The sequence below is a fragment of the Lacerta agilis genome, chromosome 14 (assembly GCF_009819535.1).
Source record: "Lacerta agilis isolate rLacAgi1 chromosome 14, rLacAgi1.pri, whole genome shotgun sequence".
In the NCBI taxonomy this organism is placed as follows: domain Eukaryota; kingdom Metazoa; phylum Chordata; class Lepidosauria; order Squamata; family Lacertidae; genus Lacerta; species Lacerta agilis.
Genome location: NC_046325.1, coordinates 2,160,607 through 2,173,823, shown reverse-complemented (window position 1 = coordinate 2,173,823; position 13,217 = coordinate 2,160,607). Strand labels below are relative to the sequence as shown.

At 51.3% G+C, this 13,217-nt stretch overlaps 2 protein-coding genes across 2 annotated transcripts in view; one reads left to right on the top strand and one right to left on the bottom strand.

The window, feature by feature from the left end:
* Positions 1–3,081: 3,081 nt before the first annotated feature.
* On the bottom strand, positions 3,082–4,036 carry POP7 (POP7 homolog, ribonuclease P/MRP subunit). Its single transcript, XM_033170960.1, has one exon. It carries the CDS (start codon positions 4,028–4,030, stop codon positions 3,644–3,646), a length of 387 nt encoding a protein of 128 aa, XP_033026851.1. The 5' UTR covers positions 4,031–4,036; the 3' UTR covers positions 3,082–3,643.
* A 6,172-nt stretch (positions 4,037–10,208) lies between these two features.
* The window catches only part of LOC117058831 (chloride channel protein ClC-Kb-like), a 28,271-nt gene continuing 25,262 nt past the window's right edge, over positions 10,209–13,217 (top strand). The window contains exons 1-2 of the mRNA XM_033170207.1: positions 10,209–10,392; positions 11,738–11,866. Coding sequence (XP_033026098.1) covers positions 10,209–10,392; positions 11,738–11,866 — 313 coding nt within the window. The remainder of the gene's footprint in view (positions 10,393–11,737; positions 11,867–13,217) is intronic.

Genomic DNA, 13,217 nt, shown 5'->3' with positions numbered 1-13,217 from the left:
CAAGAAACAACTGCAGAGGAAAACCCTGCGGATACGGCCTAAAAAAGTGCTATCGTTGTGCGCCTCGGTTTCGTATCTTGCAAGAAGCTGCAGAAGGAATCAGGTGTTTGGCTAGAGCAGAGTTTCCCGACCTGGTGCTCTCCGGATCTTGTTGGGGATGACAAGAGTTGGGAGCCCCACAGCCTCGCAGGGGTGCCAGCCCTGTCTTATCAGCAGCTTGTGTCCGGGGTAAACGCAGGCACCCTGACTCTGCCGGGCAGCGTGAGAATGCCAGCGGGGCGGTGGTGGAAAAAGTTATTTCCGACCTGGTCCCGATAAGCCGTCTCCCAACACACAGCTGCGACGACAGGAGAGCAGAGACTCTCTCTGGGTTGAAGGGTGGAGAGTGGAGGGCTCCAAAGATAGATCTGTTGCCCCCTGAGCTCCCCAAATCGAGAAAACAGCAGCAGCAACTAGGAGAATTCCCATTTTGCAAATTCCATTGCCCTTTGGACAACTCAGCAACATCCAGGCTAGCAGACAAGAAAGGAGCATCACGATAACCAAACACAGCTTCACCGTCCCTCGACATCAGGGGGGATAAATAGGATACCTTCTCCCCCTGCCCATTTTCTGCAGCTATTTATAGCTGGAATGGGCAATTCTGATCACTGAAGCAGAGACGGGGAGACTCTCCTACAAAGGAAGGTTGGGGTTTTCTTGTTTGTTCCGAGAATGGGAGAGTAAGGGGGAACAACGACAGAAGAGAGTGGGTGGAAGTTTCTTCTCCCCCTCGTGGACATCCAGCGGAGCTGTGGGTGTCGGAAGATACAGGGCAGACGGCGCCAGGCAGCACTGCTGCACTCCCTGACCCCAAGCTGTGGTCCAAAGCTCCTGGAGGGCACCGGGTTGGGGGACAAAATAAGGGGACGTTGAAATGAAGCCTCCACCTAACACACTCAAAAGCAGCAATGGTCCCATCTCCTTAAAGCTGAACCTTTTTGCAGCTGTAGCCTCAAGCAGAGGTCAATATGGGTGGCAAGAATCCAACCCGCCTGCTAGAGACAACCCTCATTTTTTGGCCCGTGGTTTGTGCTGTGTTGATGTTCCTGGAGGCCTGCTGGACGCAAACAATGAGGAGGGCTCCATCCCAGAAGCCCTTCCTGTCACGGCCGCCTCACCAAGAGATCCGCACAGACTGTTTACCGGGACCTCCCTGGAGGGGTGCCAGCTGCCGGACAGAGCATTGTTGTCTGGGAAGCTACGTAAGGCGAGGCTGCTTTGCATGGGGAGCTGTGGAGATCTGACGTCACACCACCTTTGAGTAAAGAGGTCTCCCTGCAGCAAAGAGAGGAGAGAGAATATCTCCAGAGCAGAATGGAGCTGAATAAGCAATAATAATAATAATAATAATAATAAATTTTCCCAGCCACTCTGGGCAGCTTCCAACAGAATATTAAAAATACAGCATCAAACATTAAAAACTTCACTAAACAGGGCTGCCTTCAGATGTCTTCTAAAAGTCAGATAGTTGTTTATCTCCTTGACATCTGATGGGAGGGTGTTCCACAGGCCCTCTGCCTGGTTTCTTGTAACCTCACTTCTCACAGCGAGGGAACTGCCAGAAGGCCCTCGGAGCTGGACCTCAGTGTCCGGGCTGAACAATGGAGGTGGAGACGCTCCTTCAGGTATACAGGACCGAGGCCGTTTAGGGCTTTCAAGGTCAGCACCAACACTTTGAATTGTTCTCGGAAACGTCCTGGGAGCCAATGCAGGTCTTCCAGGACCGGTGATATGTGGTCTCGGCGGCCACTCCCAGTCACCAGTCTAGCTGCCGCATTCTGGATTAATTGCAGTTTCCGAGTCACCTTCAAAGGTAGCCCCACGTAGAGCGCATTGCAGTAGTCCAAGCAGGAGATAACTAGAGCATGCACCACTCTGGTGAGACGGTCTGCGGGCAGGGAGGGTCTCAGCCTGCGTACCAGGTGGAGCTGGGAGACAGCTGCCTTGGACACAGAATTAACCTGTGCCTCCACGGGCAGGCAAAATGCAAAATGCCAAAGTCGCTGCAGAATCTTTTACAAAACTGTAACCACAAATCAGAGGGAGGATGACAGCCCCTGCTGGTCAGTCAGGCCCATGAGAGCAGAGGCTTTGGAATACTCCTTCCACCAGCCCCATTGTGATGGATGCAGTGGATGGAGAGTCTCGCTACGGAGGAAAGATTGCAGCATTTGGGACCTTTTGGTTTAGAGAGGAGGCGAGCAGGAGGCAACACGATGGAAGTTTATAACAATCGTGCTTGGCATGGAGAAACTGGACAGAGAAAAGTCTTCCTCCCCCTCTTGTCACAGTGGAACTCGTGGAAGTCCAATGAAGCTGAATGTCCTTCTTCCCGCAGCGCAGAGTTAAGGCTACGGAACTCCTTCCCACAGGAGGCAGTGATGGCCACCGATTTGGACCGGGCAAATTCATAGAGGTCTATCAGCATAGGGTTACCGTATTTCAAACAGTGAAAATCCGGACAGAAAGCGTTTTTGGTTTTTTTTAAAGTTTTGCCCTAAGCTCTTTTTGGGCAACATCACACACAAAAAATGCCGTTTTTGAGCTATTTTAAGGGGAAACCAGCAAAATCGGCACTGCCGACATGGGCTGCCATACCGTCCGGATTTCCCCAGACATTTGGCTGATTTCCGTCCAGATGCTGCTGCTGAAAACAGTATTCCGGATATGTCCATGAAATTCTGGGAGTATGGCAACCCCATATCAGGAGCTACTAGCCACAATGGCTATACCCTGCCTCCAGTGATGCTTCTGAATGCCGGCTGCTGGGCTGGGAATCACCGGAGGGGAGAATGTTGCTCTCGTGTTCCAATCCTGCTCGCTGGTTTCCCACAGGTTGGCCACTGTGAGAACAGGGTGCTGGAGCATATGGTGCCGTTTTTGAATCTTGATGATTTTTTTTGGGGGGGGGGTTGTCTGTTCTTATAAGCATTTTACGCAAAACACTCAAGAGATCTTTCTGCTTTGATTAAGGCCTCTACGTTTTGTTAAATAATGCAATCGTACCTTGCCAGCACCCCTTGAAAAACTGAGAAAAGGCTCTCTCCCCTCCTGGTTAAAACAAGGGTTTATTCCCCAGATCCAAGCAAAAAATACACTCCAAAATGCCACAAGACACACATGCACACGGAAACGTTCGGAAGTAACGTCACAGCATTAAGGAAGTCAGCCTGCAACACCAGGCCTCTAAGGAGAAAATGCAAGCCCCACTTAGGTAACAATTTGGTTTTCAGGCCAGGGGGAAAACCAGCTGTTTCCACTACAGGTCCCACTTCTGCTGTAGGGTGGCTCCGATTCCCCCAGAGAGAAGTCCACACTCGGCCGAGGCCAGCAACAGTGTCCTGGAGAATAGGAAGGACAGTGTTCCAATTCAGCCAGAAAAGGGGGAGAAACGAGCCTGTAATTTAGTGCTGGCATTCTGTCATGCGAGATGGAGAATTGTGCTTTCCATGTGCGGAGAGAGAAACTGCAAACCTCGTGCCCAGTTCAGCCACCAAAGACAAAACCAGTTTGGAAAGGCAGGGATCCCCCACTTGCCCAGTCACTCCTACACAACACAGGACACCGGGATTCAAGCTGCAGGGGCAGTTCGGACCGGCGGCTACTCCGGGGCGACGCGGCAGACCCGAATGTGGATGGCGGAGTTGTTCCGTGTCCTGGCCAGCGGCTCATCGCTGTCCCCTTCCGGCTCGGCGACGTCGGCCAGCTCCACGGTGGACGTGTTTGCCGCCAGGCACAGGGACCCGCTGCCGGTGGCCTCTAGCTGCAGGGCGATGTTGATGGCGCGGTTGATAGCCAGCCCCAGCCCGTGGATGCAGATCTCAGGGCAGCCGCTGCCGGGCGCAAGCAGCTTCTGGCAGCGGCTTAGCTGCGCCTTGAAATCCGTCTTCATGTTGATGTAGATGTCGCTGCGCCGGCGCGGGAGGCGGCGCGGCAAGCGCCGGCGCAGAGCGTACTCCGTCTGCGTGGGGGCCCCCGGCTCAGACATGCGGTCCTGGAGAAGAGAGGGGCAATGGGTGGGTGGTATAGTGGTTAGCGTTGGATTAGGACGGTGGTTCTCAACCTTTTTTCTCCGGGCCACGCTTTCGGAATAAAAATCTGCTGGCGTTGCAGAGATTTTTTTTAATGGATAAGGAAAAGAAACAAGTCCCAGCTGTGCTTGATATAATAATATCACTCTGGGCGGCTTCCAACAAAATATTAAAATACAATAGTCTATTAAACATTAAAAGCTTCCCTAAAAAGGGCTGCCTTCAGATGTCTTCTAAAAGTCTGGTAGTTGGTTTTCTCTTTGACATCTGGTGGGAGGGCGTTCCACAGGGCAGGTGCCACCACCGAGAAGGCCCTCTGCCTGGTTCCCTGTAACTTGGCTTCTCGCAGGGAGGGAACCGACAGAAGGCCCTCGGAGCTGGACCTCAGTGTCCGGGCAGATTTATAACGCAGAACACAACTGCTTTATAATATTATTGTGGAACATCCAGAAAGTATAAAACAATGCAGCTACAGTATGTAAGAACAGAATATATAATTATCAACAAGCCTCTCACATATGTATGCATGCAAACTCGATGAGAGGTGTGAGCTTGCTTTTGCCAGGAAATCTCATTTATATTAGGTCTAATTTGAGACAAGCAAATTCTCATCTCCTCATCAACACTAGCCTTGCTCTTGCTATCATTTTGAAGTTATCTACCCATTATGCAAATTATTATTATTATTATTATTATTAATACCCTGTCCATCTGGCTGGGTTTCCCCAGTCACTCTGTGAGGCTTACAGCATTTATAAAAAGCCATGTGCCAAACCCTTTGAGAACCACTGGACCTGGGAGGGACCAGTGTTTGAATCCAGCGTTCGAAAGCTCACTGGGTGTGACCTTTGGGGCCAGTCGCTGCCTCCTCTCTGCCTACCTCACAGGGTTGTTGCAGAGATTCAAGGAGGATGGGGAGAAGCACATATACACCACCCAAACTCCTAAGGCTGACAGCTATTCCTTGGAGAGAAAAAAGGGGGTGGGAATATACACACCATATATATATACACGCAACAAAGAAATTGATTGTGTGTATGCAAGTCTCGAAGCAGAAATATACTTCCCCTTAAAAAGGTAAAGGGATCCCTGACCGTTATGTCCAGTCGTGTCCGACTCTGGGGTTGTGGCGCTCATCTCGCTTTATTGGCTGAGGGAGCCGGCGTACAGCTTCCGGTTCATGTGACCAGCATGACTAAGCCGCTTCTGGCGAACCAGAGCAGCGCACGGAAATGCCGTTTACCTTCCCGCCGGAGCGGTACTTATTTATCTACTTGCACTTTGACGTGCTTTCGTACTGCTAGGTGAGCAGGAGCTGGGACCGAGCGGCGGGAGCTCACCCCGTCGCGGGGATTCGTACTGGAGTCGGATATAGTCTAGTTAGATCCAATGCCTAAAGCCAATACCGCTCAACATCCGGAACCAATAAAGTTGTGGCCTTTTATTGTCCATTTAACCTTATTTACGGTGTCTTGTGTCTTATTTATTCACGGGAGGCGTCGGGATATTGACATGCAAAGCCCCTTCCGCCCTTAGAAAGGAGGGGGGGTTGCAGTTAGCACGAGCCCTCCACGTGCACAGGGGATGCTTGCATCCCTGGCGCTATTGAGTGAGCTCTGGGTGCGGTGCCCAGCTGGCTGGCCAACCGGTGCAGTCGGCTAGGGAGTGCCCACTGCACTTAAGTGGGCTCGCAACCAGCTGATCAACAAGCCCTAGGCTCAGTGGTTTAACCCACAGTGCCACCCGACCCGTGTCCCATACTTCCCCATAACATTATTATTATTTTCCCTCGGCATTATTTATTACCACAATTAAACGTGCTGTGAGGATAAAATGGGGAGCAGGAGAACTAGGCACGCCACCTTGAGTTCCTTGGAGGGAAAGCTGGGTTACAAACGTAATAAAAATAAATATACAGTATAAAAGGTTTGGACGGGCACCTTAGTCAGCAGCACGGTGAAGGCGCTTGCCTAAAAAAAATCAGTGGCAGGGAGTTCCAAAGAACATCGGTTAACGAGCATTGCATGTGGCAATATTGAGAGGTCCTCAATCCTACACCCTCGCTGCACCCATTATTATTCCTTCTGCACCCGCACCCAGAAACCTCCCCCGCCCCGCATCTCTGTGCGCGCGCCCCTTTCTGCACCCCACCCTGCGCCTCCCTCCCTCCTTGCACCCTTTCCCCACCTTTCCAAGAGGGTCTCCCCAAGAGGCAGCTGCAGGCGAGAATAAACTCAAGCTCAAGCGCGCGCGCACACACGCACACGCTCTCCCTCCGCCGCTTCCGGTTTCCGCTTGGAACGCTCGGGCCCGGAGCGCGCATGGAACGTTCATACAGCAATGGAACGTCCCGGGGAGGTCGCGCGCCTGGAAAAAAAAAAAAAACATTCGCAGCACTTGGACTTTAGTATAGATTGATGCGCGGGGCGCGCGACTCACCGGGGGGGGGGGGGAGCCAAACCCAAACTCAGATAATACTTTGCCCTTTTGGAAAGGTGGTCTGGGAACAAAAGGAGTTCACGCAAAAAGAAAAAAAAGAGCCCTTGCCTTATTTTATGGGGCATTCCCCCCCTTTAAATATATATATTTCCAAATGCAACGTGTCAGCAAGAGAGCTCGTGTGGGGTCAAGCTGGGAGATGAGGGTTCAAATCCCGACTCGGCCTTGATTGAAGGTCACCTTGGACCCGTCGCAATGCATCTCGGCTTAACCTACCTCGCAGGGCCGTTGTGGGGATTAAAAAAGGAGGGGGAGAACCACGTATACCCCACCTTGAGCTCCACGGAGGGAAAGGCGAGGTATAAATGCAATGAATAAAAATGAATGCAACGCACCACCAGGCTTCTGCAGACAGGTGCAGGGCCCTTGCTAGGAGCTGCGAAGTGGTTTTTGAGCGGGCTGGGCTACTCTGCAGGGTTGCTGCTGTTGTGAGAATTCCTCACTTCAGAGTCGTCGTGCCGCTAGTCTTTGCAACCGGGGCTCTCTTTGCCTGATGCTGTCCCAACACCCCGGCACGTTGGGGATTTGCATCGGGTGGCCCATCCCGGGTTAGGAGAAGCAGGAGGCACGCCCCCCCCCCCCATCCTGCCTTCCGCGCCGGGGATACTCATGCGGCTTCCAGGCGAGACCCGAGAGCGCCCCATCCAAGGCAAAGAGAACTGGGAGGTTGCTCTACATTTTTATCTCTGTGGTTCACGAGCCGGAGGAAAGTGCGCGCGTGCACGCGTCATGCTGGGTCCTGCTGCAGAGAGGCCAGATTTCCCCCGCCAGCCCCCAATTATCATTTTTACCTCTAATTTATGCATCTGCATTAAAACAGGCTTTCAGAATCTATTTGGTCCCCGTAGGTTAGACACCACTTTATTTATCTGTTTATCATTTAGTGTTGTTTAATTTTTTCAAAAGTCTTAATTTACTGTTACTTTTTTCTTACTGATATTTTTTCCCCCTTTTTGGGTAAGCAGCTTCGAGGTTTGTTTGTGTGCTTGCTTGCAATCTAAGCGGTGTATAAAACAAGGGTTTTGTTATTATTTCGTTTTGTAATGCATATAAAGCAGAGGAATGCGTGATGTATATAAAACAAAAACAAGGCAAGGGCTTCCCCTGATAGGGGAGACCCGATTCGGCTCATGGAAGGACACCCCCCCCCTCCCAGAGGGTCTCTGGGTTGGGGCCTGCAGCAAACTTTGACCCTTGTTGTTGTTTAGTCGTTCAGTCGTGTCCGACTCTTCATGACCCCATGGACCAGAGCACGCCAGGCCCTCCTGTCTTCCACTGCCTCCCGCAGTTTGGCCAAACTCATGCCAGTCCCTTCGAGAACACTGTCCAACCATCTCCTCCTCTGTCGTCCCCTTTTCCTTGTGCCCCCCATCTTTCCCAACATCAGGGTCTTTTCCAGGGAGTCTTCTCTTCTCATGAGGTGGCCAAAGTCTTGGAGCCTCAGCTTCAGGATCTGTCCTTCCAGTGAGCACACAGGGCTGATTTCATTCAGAATGGATGGGTTTGATCTTCTTGCAGTCCATGGGACTCTCAAGAGTCTCCTCCAGCACCAGAATTCAAAAGCATCAATTCTCCGGCAATCAGTCTTCTTTATGGTCCAGCTCTCACTTAGAATCATAGAATCATAGAGTTGGAAGAGACCACAAGGGCCATCCAGTCCAACCCCCTGCCAAGCAGGAAACACCATCAAAGCATTCCTGACAGATGGCTGTCAAGCATCTGCTTAAAGACCTCCAAAGAAGGAGACTCTACCACACTCCTTGGCAGCAAATTCCACTTCCATACATTACTACTGGGAAAACCATAGCTTTAACTAGACGGACCTTTGTCGGCAAGGTGAAGTCTCTGCTTTTTAAGATGCTGTCTAGGTTTGTTATTACTTTTCTCCCAAGAAGCAGGCGTTTTCTAATTTTGTGATTGCTGTCACCATCTGCAGTGATCATGGAGCCCAAGAAAGTGAAATCTCTCACTGCCTCCATCTCTTCCCCTTCTATTTGCCAGGAGGTGATGGGACCAGTGGCCATGATCTTAGTTTTTTTGATGTTGAGCTTCAGACCATATTTTGCGCTCTCCTCTTTCACCCTCATTAAAAGGTTCTTTAATTCCTCCTCACTTTCTGCCATCAAGGTTGTGTCTTCAGCATATCTGAGGTTGTTGATATTTCTTCCGGCAATCTTAATTCCGGTTTGGGATTCATCCAGTCCAGCCTTTCGCTTGATGAATTCTGCATATAAGTTAAATAAGCAGGGAGACAATATACAGCCTTGTCGTACTCCTTTCCCAATTTTGAACCAATCAGTTGTCCCATATCCAGTTCTAACTAGCTTCTCGTCCCACAAAGAGATTTCTCAGGAGACCGATGAGGCGATCAGGAACTCCCATTTCGACACAGTCAAATGCTTTTGCGTAGTCAATGACCCTTGTTGTTGTTGTTCAGTCGTTCAGTCGTGTCCGACTCCTCGTGACCCCATGGACCAGAGCACGCCAGGCACGCCTATCAATGACCCTAGTGGTGCCCAAAGAGATTATTTTGCTGGGTGGAAAAGTAATCTCTCCATACATAGGTCCAGGCTGGTGTGTGCTGTGAGATTTTTCCATGGAAACTTCGGGTGTCTTCCCCACCCAACTCTGTTCCTCAACTCACAGTGGAAGGAATGCCCAATCTTCAGTCTGTTCACGCCCCAGTTTTGGGGACTTTCCACCAGGAGAGAACAAGCAACTTGCGAGACTAGTTGAGGGGGCCCTAGGGTTGGGTTTTACGGAAAGCAAGGGGGCAGGTGGCCCGGAAAAATGGGTTGGGAACCACTTCTCTAACCACTACACCACACTGTCCCGACGCTTTCTCTCTCTCCCTCACAGAATAAGAGCCTTACAGCTAGATCAGGGCCAACCTAGCTCAGCATCCTGTCCTCACAGGGGCCAGCCAGATGCCCCAGTGGGAAACCAACAAGCGGGATTTGAACCCGAGCCCTCTCCCCTCTTGTGGTTTCCATCAACGGAGATTCAGAATTGCATTGCAGCCTCCCAGCTGTGGAGGGCAGAGCACAGCCCCCATGCCTTAATCCCCCGTAAATTGCCCTCCCCTTCCTGACGCAAGAAGGGCATGTAGGATCAGGCCCCTCTGGCAACCATCGATAGCCCTCTCCTCCTCCATGGATTTGCACAATCCTCTTTTAAAGCAATCTGAGTTGGTGTCCGTCGCTGCATCCTGTGGCAGGGAGTTCCACAGGTTAACTGTGCTGCGTGAAGAAGGACTGCCGTTTTATCTGTCCCGAATTTGTGGGACTTCCACAAGTTATTAGGGGGGGTGGGCTCTCAATTTCGCCTGTCCACTTTCTCTCCACCCCAGGAATATTTTTTTTATAAACTTCCGCAATGCCGCCTCTTACCATTTCTCTAAGCTTAAAAAAAGTCCCAAACCTTGCCACTTTCCATCCCTTTGATCCCCGCTGGTTGCCCTCCCTCCTCTCTTGTTTCCACCTGCCCGTTTCTGGTCACCTGTCCTGCCTTCCCCGCCCCAGAGCAAATCCGACCAGCCGTTGTCCAACTGACCCCACCCAGCCCCTCTTCTCCCCGGCTGGTGCTTTATAACCAGGGAGCCAGGGGGGGGGGCAGGGAGAGAGCCCGGCTTGCACCATGGGGCTCTGGAACTGCAGGAAGAGGGGCCCTAAGGACAAGGACCCCGAACTGGGACCCCGAGGGCAGACCCCCACTGGGGAAGCTGAGAAGCAGCCCTTGGAGGAGTCTTTTGAGAAGGTCTGGAAGGAACGGGAGCCTGCAAAGCGAGGATGTTCCCTGAGGTTTCTGGGGGCTTTGAAACGTAAGAGGAGCCACAGGCAAGGCTTGCGGGGTTGGGGGGGGGCTGAAATGACAAGCCGGGGGGGGACTTTGGGGGGTGGAAGGGAAGCTGAGCTATGCCTTGGGAGTTTCAACCTGGCACTCTCCAGACTTGGGTTTCCAGCTGATTTTGGACTACAACACCCATCATCCCCGACCACTGGTCCCGCTTGCTAGGGGTGATGGGAGTTGTAGTCCAAAAACAGCTGGAGACCCATTTTGGGGAAGCCCCGCTCCGGACGATTTGGACCACAACGGCCAGGTGCGCTGGCTGGGGCTGATGTGAGTTGCATGCGAAAAGGATCTAGGGGTCTTAGTGGACCACAAGCTGAACGTGAGTCCGCAGTGTGATGCAGCAGCGAAAAAGGCTAATGCAATTCTAGATGGCGTCAACTGAAGTCCAGTGTCTGGATCAAGGGAAGGAATAGTCCCACTCTGTTCTGCCTTGGTCAGACCCCACCTGGAGTCCTGTGTCTAGTTCTGGGCGCCACAATTTAAGGAGGATATTGACAAGTTGGAATGTGTGCAGAGGAAATGACAGATGATCAAGGGTCTGGGAACCAAGGCTGATGAGGAAAGGTTGAGGAAGTTGAGGGTGTTTAGTCTGGAAAAGAGCAGACTGAGAAGGAATAGAATAAAGGTAAAGGGACCCCTGACCATTAGGTCCAGTCGCGGACGACTCTGGGGTTGCAGCGCTCATTTGGCTTTATTGGGCGAGGAAACTGGCATACAGCTTCCGGGTCATGTGGCCAGCATGACTAAGCCGCTTCTGGCGAAACCAGAGCAGCGCACGGAAACGCCGTTCACCTTCCCGCTGGAGCGGTACCTATTTATCTACTTGCACTTTTGACGTGCTTTCGAACTGCTAGGTTGGCAGGAGCTGGGACCGAGCAAGGGGAGCTCACCCCACCCGTGTCCCTTGCCTTCAAGCTACAAGAAAGGAAATTTGATTAAACATCAGGAAGAGCTTTCTGATAGGAAGAGCTGTTTGGCCTCACTCGAAAAGTTATGGATTCTCCTCCATTGGAGGTTAGGTAGGATTGCTACCTGCCAGGGATTCTTCACCTGTGATTCCTGCATCACGGGGTCAGAGTAGATGGCCTTCCACCTCTGCAATTCTATGATTCCCAGCTGCAACTCCCAGCTTCGCCAGCTGAGGTTGATGGGAGTCGTGCAAAGACATCTGGGGAGTGCCAGGTTGGGGAAGGTTGGTGCGGTGGGTTAAATCCTTGGCAGGGCTTTGTCCAGCATGGAAGGGAAAGAGGGGCTGCACGCTGGGGGTGTCGGGCTTGAAGGGGGACCCCAGGAACTCTTGTCTCTCCTTCCAGCTCTCGGGCTCTGCATCCGCTCTCAGATCCTCAAGTTTGGCGAAGACTGGGTCTTCCTATTCCTGCTCGGCATCTCCATGGCGATGGTCAGCTTTGGCCTGGATGTCACCGTCTCGAAATTCCAGCAAGGTGAGCTGCTCCCCCTTCTGCCCTCCCTGCTGCTGTGTCCCTCCTGCCAGCTGGATCAGAAAACCCTGCTAAGTCCTTGTTTCTTCCAGTTAATTCCGCCATTTCAGCGTATTCCATCAATTTTTCTTGCCATTCCGTTTTCGGAGTCAATATACAACGAACTAAAGAAGATGTTTAAATATACTTTTCCAAAAAAAGCCTGAGGCCTTTTTGTTGGGTTTGATGGGAGAAGAGATAGCTAAGAAGGATCAAGGGTTGTTCATGTATGCAACAACCGCTGCAAGAATACTTCTTGCCCAAAAGTGGAAATTACAGGAATTATCAACGATTGAGGAGTGGCAGACGAAGATGGTGGAATATGCTGAACTTGCAAAACTGACCGGCAGGGTCAGAAACCAGGACGACTCAAGGTTTCAAAGAGATTGGAGTAAATTTGTGGATTATTTAAGATTGAATCGAGGAAGTTTGCAAACACTAGTAGGATTGGAATAAACCTTTGACATAGTTCAATAGATGAAGTGGTAAAAACTGTGCGATGAGCATGGACTAGAAAACCTGCTGACGAGAGGGAGGGGAGTCGTAGCTCGGCAGAGCATTGATTTATGTAATTTGTGTGTAGATGTTTAATTGGCTGTAATTTGATATAATTGGAAAAATAAAAAAATTATTACACAATTTTTTTTCCTTCTTGCCATTCTTCTTTTGTTGGTATCTTCTTGTCCACGGGTCGGCATGATTTACCTCGCCTGGGCTGGTTCATTCCAGCGGAGATCCCACCGTGGGCTGGATCGTGCACGCATGAGCACGCGCCCCCACAATTTCTGGCGTCTGCGCATACGCAGATGCGATTTCCGGTGTCTGCGTCTGCGCAGACGCAACTTCCGGCGCCGTGGAAGTGATTCCCTGCGCCGGTTTAGCGCAGCGCGCAGGGACTCACCGAGCAGGTGGCTCAGTTCGGGGGCAGCTTGTGGGCCGGTTAAATGACCCCGGTGAGCCGCTTGTGGCCCACGGGCCTTAGGTTGACGGCCCCTGTTCTTGCCTTTCCACTTTTGGGCTAGTAATATCCTAGCCGCTCTTGTAGCGCACATAAATAGTTTCTTCTGCTCTTTTGGCAGGTAATATCAATAACAGGTAATATACCTAGCAAGAAAGCTTCTGGTCTTTTAACAAAAGCTACCTCAAACATTCTTTTCATTTCATTATAAATCCTTTCCCAAAAACTTTTGACTGTTTTGCAGTTCCACCACACGCGCCTTCTTTTTCTTCACACTTCCAGCGCTTATTGGAGTTTGCTCTATACATTTTTGCCCTCTCTCAAAAGAGACTGGGAACCGTTCATGTTGTACTCACA

Coding starts and splice junctions, on each gene's coding strand:
- POP7 (XM_033170960.1), bottom strand. CDS start 4,030: ATGTCTGAGCCGGGGGCCCCCACGCAGACGGAGTACGCTCTGCGCCGG.